The sequence below is a fragment of the Melanotaenia boesemani genome, chromosome 2 (assembly GCF_017639745.1).
Source record: "Melanotaenia boesemani isolate fMelBoe1 chromosome 2, fMelBoe1.pri, whole genome shotgun sequence".
NCBI classification, from domain to species: domain Eukaryota; kingdom Metazoa; phylum Chordata; class Actinopteri; order Atheriniformes; family Melanotaeniidae; genus Melanotaenia; species Melanotaenia boesemani.
In genome coordinates, this window is record NC_055683.1 from 36,559,563 (window position 1) to 36,575,287 (window position 15,725).

The window sequence follows — 15,725 nt, forward strand, 5'->3', positions numbered from 1 at the left end:
TGCCACGCTGTGCAGAGTGTAGTCAACCAGAAGAGTGGCGTTTGTGCAGACTACGTGAAAAGGTTTTGTTTTGGTTTTTTTTCTGCTGTTGTTTTCTGTTTTTTAAAATGCCAGTAAAGTGTAAAACAGATTTCATAGGTCAGTATGTTTTACATGAAAGTAAATACCAAAATATCTTTTATTAAAAATAAAAAATAAAAATAAACTAGTGGTTGATTTCAGGCCTGTTTTTATGTACTGAATAGCTGCATTGCTATTTAACAAGATACGAGTATTTGGTGATAGTATTTGAGATGGGCGTGATTAAATTAATTACATCTATGTATTTCTTTTCTCCAGAGCACAGCAAAATTCATTGTTGGCCAAATTGCTTGGCTTGAATAAAAAGGGCCATAATTGCAGCTTAATTATCTTTTGCTCCATATTAATTTCACTTCTAACTCTAAAAACTAACTTTAAGAGAAACTAACTTGCATCCTAGTGCTTTAAACTTAACATTTTTCAACTCACACAGTTTAATTTAAATTTCTTGTATCTGCCTCAGATGTTAAGTTGTGTAGAAAAACACATGGAAAGGCTGAGCTTTTAAACCTAAACTATGTCACTTCTGTTGCACCTAAAACACATCCCTTCAAATGATGGAGACTCACAAATGTAAATAAAAATAAAGATATAAGGGCATGGTAGAGCCTGAACAGCCTCCAGCATGTTTGATGTCCGTTACTTGCATTCCAGGCTATGACATGACTAGAAAAACAATGCATCATTAAGTATTCTGGAGACGCACCAGTCAACCCTGCCTGCCTGCAATGTTTTCCAGAAGGAATTCAAAGCTCAGGTTCACACATGAAGGAGAACATGGATCCACACCAGACAGCTACACTTATGCAGCACCCAAATCTCTTGATAAGTTTATACACTACAATCAAGCTTCAGGCCATGACGCCTGGCAGGGATTACCAAGGGATTACAATATATTCACCCCTTTGGGATTCCATCACATGGTGGATCAGATCTCTGTGACAGGGGACCAGTGTGCAGCACTCCCTCAGGGCCATGAACACTGCTCTGACAGATTTGACAAAGAGACTAAGTGTGTCTGACAGGCTCAACACAAACTGCTGTCTGGCTACAATCTGAACAGTAAACTAACATTACAGGGTCTGACACCACGGAGGTCTTCCATTAGCGTCAAGAGGGTCAAAGCAAGATATTTTTCTTAGTAATTAATATAGTATGGTCAATATGTAGCCTACTGACTGAAACTAAATCCTGAAAAGATAAAGTGTAAAATGTTTGTTGTATATCAAGAAGAACAAAGTTTTCCTAACAGCAACACAATAGATGTCAATCAGTTGGCGTAGTGCAAAGCATGCATAAAGACCCTCTGCAGATTGTGTCTGAGTGCCTTGGACTGCTGACAAAATTAAGTAACAGCATCAGAAGTAATGTCACGAGAGAGAAATTTTAAATCCTCTTGTTCTCCATTTGTTGCATTAAACACTGGACACCATCTGTTGGGTTGGATCGCAAAGTACAACAGCAGGGTGGCAGCTGCCGCCCTAAGACGCAACAGCCTGGCCATGGCCCCACGTTGCACGCGGACACACTAAAAATACCACTCTGGGCTCCGTTAATGGGCTCTTAGACTGCCTTAGCTATGACATGCAGATCGGCACACTGAGCAGAGTTGAAGCTTAAAGGTCATTTAACCAAAACGCCAAGCAAAAGGCTGCTTGGCCAGCCAGCAGGGATTACAGAGTGGTATCACAACATTTCAGTAGAAGACATGAGCTGGACCTCCTATCTAACATGTCAACCCTTTCCATTGACACTTCCCTCCTCTCTGACCCCTCCTCCAGGCAGTAGACTGAGATGGGCGTTCGTCTAGGCCGCTGGAGCGACTCCCCGTGGTGGCTGCCGCTGCTGCTGCTGTTTTGTACCATCCCCTTCTGTCCGGGTCGGCCCTTTGGGTTTCCCACGCCCTCTGTGAACGTGGCGGTGGTGTTCAGCGGCCCAGCCTACCAGACGGAGATTAAGGGGCGTCTGAGCCGGGAAAACTTCATGGACCTGCCTCTGGAAGTGAACCCCATCACTGTGCTGGTCAACAACACCAACCCACGGGCCCTGCTGACCCGAATCTGTGATACCCTCTCCACAAACCGTGTCCATGGCGTAGTTTTTGAGGACAACGTGGGTTCCGAGGCTGTGGCGCAGATTCTGGACTTCATTTCCACTCAGACAGCCGTGCCGATAGTGGGCATCAGTGGAGGTTCGGCGGTCGTCCTGCCATATAAGGTAAGTTGTGGGCAGTTTTAAGGAGGTTTTAGTCAGATTTACCCATAATGCTCATAGCTGAGAGCATGCAAGGTAATAACTTTGTCCTCTAGGTTTCAAACTTTACATTTGGAAATGTAAAAGTTAAATGATCTGCACCATAATTCTTCTAAAAATAATGATTTTTGTTTTTGTAGGCTCTTGCACCTTAAAACTCAAAGCCATTTCTTATTATTTCTTATTTCTTGTTATTTTTGGCCCATTTTTTTATTTTTGTACATGTACAAAGTAGGCTGTCAAAGTTAACACATTTATGACATGTTAACACAAATTCCTTTTTTTTTTTTTTACATGCAATTAACACATGCACGCATGGACAGTTTAGCTTTAAACTTCTGCAAGATGGCTCTCTGGACAAAACTACTTGTCTTTTTATCTACTTGATGTAAATTAAGTTACCACCAAAGTGCGTTGCTTCTTAAATACCAGTTGCTGTGGACATGCAGCAACCTGGTTTGGATAAACTAAAGAAGTTGGAAACTGTGATAGAGCACTGCAGGATATTTACTCATGTTCATATGTTTGTTTTAAAATGAAGGTGAGTCTATTGGTAGCATGTCTGTATGTATATGAAGTCATTCAACCTCAAATAAGTAAACATACCATGCAACCAAAGCACCCTATTCTACAACTGCAGGTACAAAACAGCTTGCAGGAGTATTAAAACATGATAGATATCCTGTTATGGTACATTTAGTAACAGATGAAAAATCGGCAATTAATATGAGATTAGCCGCGAGTTAACTCAGGACATTCATGTGATTAATCACGATTAATTATACATACAAATGCCTGTTGAAACGGCCTTTTAATCCCAGTCCACATCCAGACACCGTTTTTTCAGGACAGTCTCAGTTGTCAGATTATGAGGTTATAATGATGTAAAATGAATGAATCAATAGATATAGCAGCATAAAGGCCGACCTGAAGAAGAAAACAGAATTTATTACTAGTAGAAATAACACAGAGATCAACAGTGACCAAGCCTTTTCGCATCTGCATATAATTCTCTCAAGTCTTGGCTTTCAAGAGAAAAGTAAACACAATGAAACAAAGACAACAGAAACTATTTACATATTTACACTTTTTCCTCATTTAGTTATTTATGCTACTATTTAATAAGGCCCTGCATCTTCACTGGTCTCATGATTCCATTACGATTATCTAATCAATGATTTACTTTGATTCTATATATCTATATATATATTCTGTGTTGCATTCTCAAATTTCTTTAGTGCACATTACGACTTTCTTCATCAATGAATACAAGCAGTCAGATAATTTTGAACTCCCTCTTTATTTCTAATTGTTTCAGAAATCAATCCGAATGTCCTGATATTAACAAATGTTAATATCATGATGTTATTTTCCACTACATTATTGAATTTTATTGTTCCATTGCCGAAAAATCAAGAATATGACAGTTAAGATGTTTTTCATGTTCTCCTTTCTGGCCAGAAAACATTTGCTTGTAATCATACTAGTCAATTTTTAATTGAACATAGAAGATATTGTTGAGGTGAACATTTGTTGATAGACAAAGTTTTTTAAATTCTTTTAGCCAGCATACAACCGCTAGCTCGCCAATGGTGTTTTCTATAGAAATTGTACATACATACGTAAGTTATAAATAGTGCTCTGGAGAGCCAGCAAGCGAGTGGAGTTTTAAGGTTTAAATAATAAGAGGCCAACATGTACAGCAATGCTGCCAGAGTTGGTGACTGGAGTCTGGGACTTGGACTTGAGTCACACTTAAGTCTCTTTTCCAGTAACTTGAGACTTGACTAGGACTCGTGACTTGAGACTTGTAAAACAATATTTTGAATGTTTTTTTTTTGTTTTGTTTTTTTTGCTGTGACACTGACATCACACAAACACAGGCGCACACACAATCAATCACAACAACTGCATCTCCAGTGAACACATCTGTTGCTACAGCACTGTTCTAACGTTTGGGTATTAAAAACTTTCAGGAAAATAAATGCTATGAGTTCAGACAATTTGACAGATGGATTTTTGTACACATTAAAAAGTCTTGGAGAAGGTATGTTAAGAGAATATTTACAAATCTGAATACATTTCCATGTTAATCTACAGTTTTTCTGAATTTAGTAAAACAAAGAAATTGTCCAGAGAGGGACAAAGTATTGGTCAGTTTAAGCTAAAGATCAGTGCTGTTACAAAATGCTGGTAGATAAAGGGTGAGTTAGGATTTTAAATTCCTTGAATATTATAATGCAGTCTTCTAAGCAGACCAGATGGCAGGCGCCGAATGGCAGATTACTCTTAAAACTAAGTGACGTGTGACTTGAATTGGACTTGAGGTCAAAAACTTGAGACTTAATTTGGACTTATAAAAAAGGACTTGAACGTCTCTGAATGCTGTTAATTATATTGGACCATTGAAAGAGGCTAATTGTTCTGGAATGCATAAGAAATAAAGCAATAAAATAAACTAGGAACTTAAAAGTCAAATATAAAACTTAAAAAGCTCAATTTTAATCCTAAAAGCAACCGTAAATCAGGTTTTATTGCAAGACTTCCTGTATTTTGTGGATTTCAAAATCAGAACTGTCTTGTGGCATATGCTGTGAAACAAACAGTTAAACTCCATTTAGGTTAAAGCTGAACGGTTTAGCAGTAATGATCCATCTACAGGTCACGAATACACTCCGCAAAGGCCCCGGCCACAGACAGACTATAATCCTTTCAAAATGGCTTTTCCTCTGGTGACATTTCAGTGTTTACTGTTGCAGAGCTGGATGTCAGAGGATAACATCACATGTTAAAACAAACAGTTTGAGGAGCTAGAAATTATTCTAAGTTGAAAAAGTGAAGACAATAACTGTCAACGATTAATAATAATAGTGGTATATTAAATTCTATACACTATGTTTCTAATTTTCATAAGTATTTATCAAACAGAGACATGAAATTACAAGAAGAAATTTTCACAGACTGGTGTGAAAGGTGTGAAAAATTAAAAAATAAAAGTCCAATTGACATAAAATATTATACCAAATAAAGTATGATCATGTGAAAATAAGCTGATATCGGGAGTTTAAAGCAAGATAAGGACAGATCCCTTGGAGCACCTCAAACACAGGACTTTGGTTAATAACTAATGATTTAGCTGATACCCTTCTAATGATTTAAAAAGTAAAATTTCCCTGAAGAAATGAACAGCAATTTATCATTAAAAACATATCTTTATATCTCTTTTTGCCTTTTAGGTTTTCTAATAAAAACTGCACAAAGATAAAAACACATCCAAAGGCGCAAACACTCAGTCAGCTTTGTCAAACAAAAAATGTGGTAATATTACGCTGATGTTCATTTCCCCCACTTTCCTCTCCCCACACAAGTGTAATAAGGTGACTGTGATGATTATGCAGACGTGATCACAATTATGTCAAAGTATTCATGAATATTAAGTGTGACAGGCCCACCCAAACAACAAATTAAGGAATCAACAGCACCATGACTGCATAAATCAGATCATAAAAAATCTATTATTTAAAGTAGTCTGAGGAACAATAGTTAATCTGTTTTTAACAATTAATCCACACGTCTGGATCTTTAACAACCATCGCATTTTTAGTGTTTTCCCCCAGGTTTATCGCTTTTAAGGGTCAGACAGACACCTAGATAAACACTCAAAGGAAAGACGGGGAAACAACATGCAGGAAAGTAATGCATCCTCATCCTTGTGTTGACATGCAGACACTCAAGGGTGAAATTGTGTTTCCTACATTATAACTAGTTTGTTTAGACAGTGAGTTTCATACATAATGAAAACGGGGATGCCATCTTAATATCAGCACTGTTGAATCATGTCACAGGTAGGATATCGTATTGATCGTATAGCTGTTTTAACATTGGCAGAAAATGTTGTATCATGATGTCACACAATCATATATTTCCGGCGTGATGAAGTAATTTAACTGCGCCTCAACCCATGCAGCACAGGTGAACTCTGCTGAGTAAGTAAACACAAAATAAATAAATAAATAAAGGTAGAGAAAAGCAGTGATGAGTAGGGCTGGGCTTTATGTTGACTTCAAACCAACTGTTGCCAACTTAGCAACAGTGAGTTAGAAACAACTTGTATTCAGCAGGTATTCAGACCCTTAGAGCGACTCTTTAAAAAATAAAAAAACATATGTAGCGACCCTTCCAGGTGTTATTTGGGATGAGGATAATTCTCAAGTTGTCAAGTTGGATCTCTAAACCTCATCACTAGTTATTTTTCATTAATAACAAAAAACACAGAGGACAGAAAAATGTAAATTTCTGACATGTCCTGATGATGTGAATAAACACTGTTTAGTGGAGCAGTTTGAAATAATATAATTCAGGTTTCAGATAAACTTTTCTACTATCTAAATATATATATATATATATAAATATATCAATGCGTACACTTATTAAAATGCTTGATCGAGTTCACATCAGATTGTTTTTTTGTACTTTATGTATGTATTGCTTTCTGAACCCTGCTGTAATGTTTTATGTAAAACACTTTGAATCGTATTGTATATAAAATGTGCCTTACAAATAAATTTGTCTTTAAAACACTGCTCCAGATCATAACCAGCAGCTAAAGGAACAAATGTTTTATGGAAAAACTGCTGAAATGAACCTTTAAGTGCAGAAAATTCAGATAAGAGATTTGAAGAAAAGCCTAAAGAGCACAACAAAGAATCCTAAAAAAACAAACTAAATAGTTTTTGTTAATCCAACGTAATAATGTCAAAAAAGGATCAGACATGGCAAAAACTCCAATTAAATCTATGTATAATGGATTAGAATTAAATTAACCTTTATAGTCTAACATCTTTCAGCATCAAGTCTTGAGGCATTTTCTACTTTGTGAGTAACAATGACACACCAGTAAGATCAAGGCAATTTTCATTAGGTAGATATCTCCCCTGTCAGCTGCAGCCATTTTAGAGAAGATGCGGCGTGATCTTGCCATCAGCAATGTTTCTCCAGGGTAATGAACAAGACATAAGTCAGTTGTTAACGCCTCCTGCTGCTAAACTGCACACTAACAAATCTAACTTCAGGACAAAGCAAGCAAATCCATATTAACAAATTGAATAATAAACACAGTGTAAGAAATATGCTGGCAAATTTCAAAATAAATAACTCATCTTCGTCTGCAGTTAGCCAGTGAAAGAAGTTGACATTATAATATGTGTTGCTTTGTGAAGGCTTTAAAGCTGCCTTTCAGAACACTAAGGGCATGCATTATTAATATGGATGGTCCCTGTTGGAAACCAGTCGTAATCTTCTCCAACCCACTGAGGTCCCAGCCCTCTGACTGACAAGCACCACAGAAAAATGTGATAACTTCTTAAAACCCTGTGTCCTAAAGCAGCCTAGTCTCCACCACACTACAGCTTAGATTCAGACTGAGCAGCATTTCAGCTTGAAAAAAAGCCTGTATTTTACTGCAGGACGGGCAGATACATTTACATCAGGTATAACTCTGTTACTCATGGTAAACTGTGGAGATGGTGTAAGGGAAGTATCAGACAGGTATTTTAAATGCCACGCTACACAGCAGCTCATGTCTCCTCTGATTCCACACCAGCACAGGATAAAAACAGCTGGTTTGGTTGGGAATGGGCAAAAGTGGCTTAAGCTAGGTGCACACATAAAGATTAAAGGGCTGTTTTTTTTGTTCCCGATTTTGCCCCTTCCCGACCAAAGATGGCAACCGCTCGATTATCTGGGGCGGTTATCTGTTTTCCTATAAAATTATCATTTGATCTGTGGTCTGTTCAGAGCGAATTTGTCCCGACAATCGGCTCTAAAACGAGTCATGGCCGACAATCAGAAGTATTGAACATGTTTAATATTTACGACCAAAAATCTTCACGAGTGAGGAAAGCCGACAACTCCTGAGTTGCGACTCTCTGGATTGTGACGTGGAAAAGACTGTAGCCAATCAGAGAGCGAGCTGACTGGGGAGCAAGGAAAGATATAAAGTCCTTGTTCACGCCGTCTCCAGTCTGTTGCTTTTTTCAGTCCTGGATTTTTCTGTTAACAACAGTCCCAAAACCACCATCATTCCCTCGTCCTGAATATATCCTCTTCCACGGTGGGTTTTGTGTTTTCCGGTTGTTGCTATGTTTCTTCTTTGTTTTTCCGTTTGTTGCTATGTTTCTTCTTCTTCGTTTTTCCGGTTGTTGCTATGTTTCTTCTTCTTCGTTTTTCCGGTTGTTGCTATGTTTCTTCTTCTTCGTTTTTCCAGTTGTTGCTATGTTTCTTCTTTGTTTTTCCGGTTGTTGCTATGTTTCTTCTTCTTCGTTTTTCCAGTTGTTGCTATGTTTCTTCTTCTTCGTTTTTCCGGTTGTTGCTATGTTTCTTCTTCTTCGTTTTTCCAGTTGTTGCTATGTTTCTTCTTCTTCGTTTTTCCGGTTGTTGCTATGTTTCTTCTTCTTCGTTTTTCCGGTTGTTGCTATGTTTCTTCTTCTTCGTTTTTCCAGTTGTTGCTATGTTTCTTCTTCTTCGTTTTTCCAGTTGTTGCTATGTTTCTTCTTTTTCATTTGTTTTAGATTACGTTTGATTTTGCGAGGTGTGCGGCCAGGAAGACTAGACACTAGATCGGTTGAGGGACAGCAACGTTATGTTTGTTGTTCTGTGCTGAATTATTGCCGCACACCACACACAGTATGATTAACACTGTTAAATGCCTGATTGATTTTTAAAAATCCTTATGTGTGAACCAACCTTAAGGAAATAAAGTGTTTTTCTTTGTTGGATTCGGTTCACTGCTGTGACAAAGCACCTACATGTCCATGTCGAGATAATGCCGAATTGAAATTTTTAAAAAACAGCACCAGTAATAACTGCATTGTGATTTTTTCCTTTGAACAGGGTTTACATAAATCCTACTACCATCTTTTTATGCAGGATAATGTTGATTTTAACATTTACACACTGTTTTAGAGGACATTTCAAAACAAAGATATATAATGTGTATCATGATAAAGCCTATAAATATGGAGATATCAGTTACAAGACCTAATGTACAGTACTGACTGACCAACTTCAGGGACTGCCAAACAACCATCAAGATCCACACAATATTCACTTTATTCATGATTTTATGACAGTAATATTCAGTTTTGACATCAGACATGAAATGGTAAAACCTGCTTATTGGATATAAATAGCAACAGATTTACTGCAGAATCTAATACAAAATTGAGATGTATGAAAAGTTTTACTCTTCAGCGTACCACACAAATCTGTTTTTTACCGGACTCTCCTCATAATCAGGGAAGCTGCCTGTTGATTGATTTATGAGTCTCTGTCAGGGGTACATCCACAGGCGATGGAGCTAAACACATCACTGAAATCACAGTTTGATCTCTCCAAAAGTGACAGCATAAAATTAGGTGATAAACCGATTTCTGTCCATGGGGCATCTCACGTTCTTGATTAGCATCAGAGCACACATATTATCTCTTTTAGTTTTATCAAAGAAAATAGATGCTAAAATGGTCATATAGTATTAAGCCAAAATGGCTGAACTAGAACAACTGATCTTTAAATGTTTATTCAGGCCAAATGCTACATGTTGGTTTAAGATGAACAAGATATATACACATATATATATATATATATATATACATATATATATATATATATATATATATACTAGAACTGTCAAATTATTAAAATTATTAATCAGATTAATCACACCTTACAAAAAAAAAAAAAGCGCTGTAAAAAATAACTGTGAGGCTCTGCTGTTTTCCAGCCAGTAGACACTTCATTATCCCCTCAAAAATCCACAAATATCAAATATTACAGAATTTTAATGTCACCATTTCACAAACATGTTTATAATGTTCTTGATTTTGTCACATTTCTACTTAAGTGTAGTTTAAAAAAAGAAGAAAAAAAAAGCGTACTCTTCTGAGCTCAGTTGCTGATTGTCACCATCTTGTGTGCAATGAATTCTGGGAGAAAAGAGTCCATGAAGGATGCATCACCAGCCGCCTTCGTTAGAGGCCAAACGCAGTGCGGATTTGTAGGGTGGATTTAGAGGCTCCTTCAAATTGGGACAATGCTTGGCGCACCACGATTACTTATGTAGCCGACAAATCCGCACTTCTAAGTGTGCAGACCCTGAAGTGGGACACACCTCATATATCATCATCTCACCAACCGTCTCCATGGTGATAAGTTCTATCATAAAACCACCAGAACTGACGACTGAAGTTAAACAGCCAACAGTGTTGGAGAAACTGATAAAACTGATGAGATGGATAAAAAACGCATTTTCTGTACAGTGCAGTGTCTTTTCCAGATGTATGGGGCCTGTCATGCCGCCCATGCATTAATTGTGTTAAAACTTTTAACGCAATTAATTACATAAATTATGGTTTTGTCAAATGAGTGACTGATTCAACCTGTGGATTCAGGAAACTGAGCATTTGGTTCAGATAATAGGGTTTAGTGTCTTTAAACCTTCTTCTTTGACACAAACTCTGGCACATTTAAACAGGTGGGGATGCTTAAACTGGTTTTCTGGTCATAAAAATCTATATTTTCTCAAAAAATACACTCACTCCACTTCTAAAGTAATAAACAGAAGCAGGAGTTATTGTAGTTTTATAATTGATGAACAGGTGTAGTGGAATCGCTTCCTCTTATTATTATGCATTGAGTTCAATGTCATGACCTGAAATTCAAAGCATCCTATGAGGCATCCTTTCTTGTGAGACAGATCACATCCTCCATAAGTGAACAAAATCTAAGCCAGACACGAACAAAACCCTGATTGTCTTTGTAAGAACAAGAGCCTAAGGCTCTTCTCAAAAACTAGAGCAGCTCCTTTTGTCTCCGTCTGCCTTCTCTGCTGTTTGAACTCACTTGTCTCCACGTCCTGGATTTTAAAAGCAGTATATTGGGTAAGTCGTGTCGACTGAGGAAGACAAAGTTCAGATCAGGCATATAAAGCAGCCAGCGGGCAGGCGTTGACAGTGAGTCAAAGGATGTTTATACAGTGTAGCTTCATATTAATTACACAAATGTGATCTTATGTCATCATTTTTACACGACCTTTCCATTCACCGAGTCCTGGTCAACATGGTACAAAAACATTTGCCATTAAAAAGACTATTTTAAATGTTATTATAATAAAAACAACACAGAGGAAAAAAAATTCCAGTTGTAAAGCGTTTGAAGCTCATTTCCAGTTCAAGGAATTTTCCCCAACTGAGTGAGGAGCATTTAAAAGACATTAAAGTAGGTCATTTTCCTACTTTTATTGCCTCTGCAATAAGCATCAATAAGTGCAACTTTGTTCTCTAGTTCAGGGAAGGCCATCTTACAGTCATACAAGATGCAGCAGCGAGTGCATGAGCCTGCATTTGTTTACAGAGCGTATTTAGGCATGATCTTAATGATAGTTTTTTTTATCATTTTAGTTGATGATGCTTGATTGAGAAATCTGGCTTTGTCTCTAGATACACTAGAGCAGTGGTTCCCTACCTTTTTTTTCCTCGGGGGACCCCTTTCATGCATATACTAAAATGCCATGGACCCCTTGTTCCACCCTGTGCTGGAACCATGCTAGTTTTAGGCTTTCAAAAGTGAGATTCTCATCATATATAATGTATTCTGGTTGAGTCCTGTCCTTTGATAAAGCTAAAGTTAAATGAACAACATACAGCCTTACTTTTTTTGTGGACATTAATTACAATTCTATTCTATTCTATTCTACAGTCATTTAGCAGACGCTTTTATCCAAAGAGACTTACATTTGAGAGGAAGAACAACACAAGCATGAATTCAAACAAGATGGGACGTCATAATTAAGTGATAGTCAGACCGCTTTTGAGTCCAGTTGGACCCAGGTGCTGTCATGTAGTGCTAGTGCAGTGCATATAATTGTTTTTTTTTTTTTTTTTTTTTTTCTTTTTTAATACAGGATCACGATTTCATCACACAATATCAACTAGGTCATAAGTGCATGATTTCATCACATAATATCAACTTGGGCATAAGTGCATGATTTCATCACACAATATCATCTTGGGCATAAGTGCACACAGCTTCTTCAGTACTTGGTTGAGCCAAAAAGCTGGACAAATCTTTCTGACTCATTTAGTTAAGCTAAATGTGGAAATGCTCCTTAAACAACTGAGTCTTTAGCTTGGTCTTAAAAGTGGATACGGACTCTGCGGATCGGACGGAGTTTGGTAGATCGTTCCACCACCGGGGAACAACAGAGGAGAAGAGTCTAGCTACTGATTTTGCGCCACGTTGTGGTGGGAGCACTAGGCGTCTTTCGCTGGTAGAGCGTAAGTTTCGAGAGGGAGTGTAGCTCTGGATTAAGGAGTGAAGGTAGCCCGGAGCCGTTTGGGTTATTGTTTTGTAAGCCAGAAGCAGAGCTTTGAATTTGATGCGTGCTGCAACTGGAAGCCAGTGAAGAGCAATTAGCAGTGGAGTGACATGAGCTCTTTTGGGCTGGTTGAAGACCAGACGTGCTGCTGCGTTCTGAATCATCTGCAGAGGTTTAACTGAGCATGCAGGCAGGCCAGCCAGTAAGGAGTTGCAGTAGTCAATGCGTGAAATGACCAGAGCCTGGACCAGGAGCTGGGTCGTGTGTTCAGTCAGGTAGGGTCTGATCCTTCTGATGTTGTAGAGAGCAAATCGGCAAGACCGGGAAACCGAGGCAACATGATCCTTAAAGGTCAGCTGGTTGTCTACCATGACACCAAGATTCCTGGTAAAAGATGTAGGGACTAGTGTGATTGAGTCTAGCTGCACACTTATCTGTGGTGGTAAAGAAGGACTGGCTGGGAAGACAATAAGCTCAGTCTTGGACAGATTTAGCTGAAGGTGGCGGTCCTTCATCCATGCAGAGATATCAGCAAGGCATGCTGATATTCGCATTGAGACGGTTGTGTCATCAGGTGGGAAAGAAAGGAAAAGCTGAGTGTCATCTGCATAGCAGTGGTAGGAGAAACCATGAGAGCTAATGACTGCACCGAGTGAGGAGGTGTATAGGGAAAAGAGAAGAGGGCCGAGCACCGAGCCCTGAGGCACCCCTGTTGTCAGCCCATGTGATCTGGACACGCCCCCTCGCCAAGATACTTTGAATGATCTCCCTGTGAGGTAGGATGTAAACCACGAGAGGACGGATCCTGAGATGCCAAGCTCTAAGAGTTTGGAGAACAGTATATGATGGTTGACAGTGTCAAAGGCAGCCGACAGGTCCAGCAGTATAAGGACTGAGGATTGACCAGTGGATCTGGCAAGCCGTAGGGAATCAGTAACTGACAGGAGAGCAGTTTCAGTAGAGTGACCTTGCCTATATCCAGATTGATATGGATCTAACAGGTTGCTGTCTTGGAGGAACTGTGAGACCTGACTGAAGACGGCACGCTCTAGTAATTTAGACATGAATGGAAGCAGTGAGACCGGCCGGTAGTTTTCAACCTGGGCTGGGTTGAGTGTGGGTTTCTTCAGCAGTGGGGTAACCCGAGCTTGCTTGAAGGCAGAAGGAAAGACACCAGATTTAAGAGAGAAGTTGATAATATGAGTTACTGCAGATTTGACTGTAGGTAAAATGCTTTGCAGGATGTCAGAGGGAACAGGATCAAGAGGACAGGTTGTGGGTTTTGAGCTGACTAGAAGTTTAGAGACTTCGTCCTCATTTAGAGAGCGGAAGGAGCATAGTGAGGCACCAGTAGCTGGTTTGGTAAGGCTGAGTTGGTCAGGCTCAGTGAATTGGTTACTGATGGTGGCAACCTTTTCAGTGAAGTAGGAAGCAAACATTTCTGCAGTCAGCACAGTGGGAGGCTGAGCAGGTGGTGGAGATAGAAGAGAGTTAAACGCCATGAACAGTTGTCGTGAGTTGGGAGCATTGCGGATCTTGTTCTGATAAAAGGCTATCTTGGCCGCCTTTAGGCTGGATGTGAAAGTTACGAGTTTTTGCTGGTACTCAGACAAGTCAGTGTGCTCTTTTGATTTGCGCCACTTTCTTTCAGCCGCCCTGAGTCCGGCTCTGTGATCCCTTAGAGCCTCTGTGAGCCATGGACTGGGAGGGTTTTGTCTGGCTGGTTTTGACACCAGAGGACAGAGTTTGTCCAGAGAGGAGGCGAGAGAGGAGCAGAGTGTTTCTGTAGCCTCATTCACAGACAGTAAGGAGAAGTCTGAGTGGGAAGGGAGGGTAGAGTAAACCTCATCAGACAGCTGTGTAGGTCTGAGGGATCTCAAGTTTCTGCGGTAGGACACCATTTTTGGAGCCGCTTGATTGACATGAGGAAGGAAGACAGAGAATTTAACCAGGAAGTGGTCAGAGAGGTGCAGCGGGGTGACAGACAGGTCGGCTGTGGAGCAGTTTCTGGTCAGCACCAAGTCAAGAGTATTGCCAGCTTTGTGTGTTGGAGGAGTCTGTACCAGTTTGAGATTGAAAGAGTAGATAAGAGCCAGAAAGTCAGTTGCCTGTGGTTTGTCAATGTGAATGTTCATGTCTCCCATGACAATTAGTGGTGTGCCATCATCAGGAATGTCAGAGAGAATCATGTCCATTTCAGAGACAAACTCAGCTATACTGCCACCCGGAGGGCGGTAAATGACCAGAATGTATGCAGTGATGGGTGTAGAGACCTTTACTGAGTGATACTCAAGTGATGAGCAGTTAGCCATAGGACGGACAGAAGTTAAGTTCCACTTTTTAGAAATAAGAATGCCCCTTCCACCTCCTCGTCCAGCTGAGCGAGGTGTTTGGCTAAATTCTGCATTGACAGAAAGGGCAGCTGGTGTAGCTGTGTTTTCTGGACGGATCCAGGTTTCAGTCAGGGCTAGGACCTGAATGTCAGAGAGATTTATCAATGAACTGATAAATTCTGTTTTGTTAACTGCGGACTGACAGTTCCAGAGACCAAAGGTAACAGAGGGTGTGACTGATGTGCATGCCATTGGAAAGGACAGGTTTTGCGGATTGCAGTGTCTATGGGTGACACGTCTTGGTCTGTACCCATATCTGACAGGGATGGGTTTGAAGCACATTGTGCGTTAATATAGTTGTGAGGAGGTTTAAGCTCGTGCCTTTGCTCGGTGGACTCGCGCAGGTAGACTCGCAGGTCTTTACCCTTTGTGGTCTTAACCCGACGTGGGCTGACACAAAGGCTGACGCCTCGCTGACGCTTCAGCGCACCATGTGTGGAAAAGTACCTGGAGCTGACACAGCTGAGCACACTTTGCTTGACTGCAACCGGCTGAAACCGCCTCTATCTGCTTTGCCCTGAGCAGTACACAGTGGGTGTGACCCGCGTCACGGCCTCAACTGGTTGAAGAGAGAAGGTGCTAACGACAGAGCCCCACACCAGCAATGTAAACAATAACCCGAAACC

At 39.8% G+C, this 15,725-nt stretch overlaps 1 protein-coding gene across 1 annotated transcript in view; it reads left to right on the top strand.

Annotated features, from left to right (window-relative positions):
• Window positions 1-15,725, top strand: part of grin2ca (glutamate receptor, ionotropic, N-methyl D-aspartate 2Ca) — an 84,344-nt gene that overhangs the window by 22,795 nt on the left and 45,824 nt on the right. Inside the window, exon 2 of the mRNA XM_041975721.1 lies at window positions 1,863-2,298. Within this exon, the coding sequence (XP_041831655.1) occupies window positions 1,876-2,298 (423 nt within the window). The 5' untranslated portion in view covers window positions 1,863-1,875. The remainder of the gene's footprint in view (window positions 1-1,862; window positions 2,299-15,725) is intronic.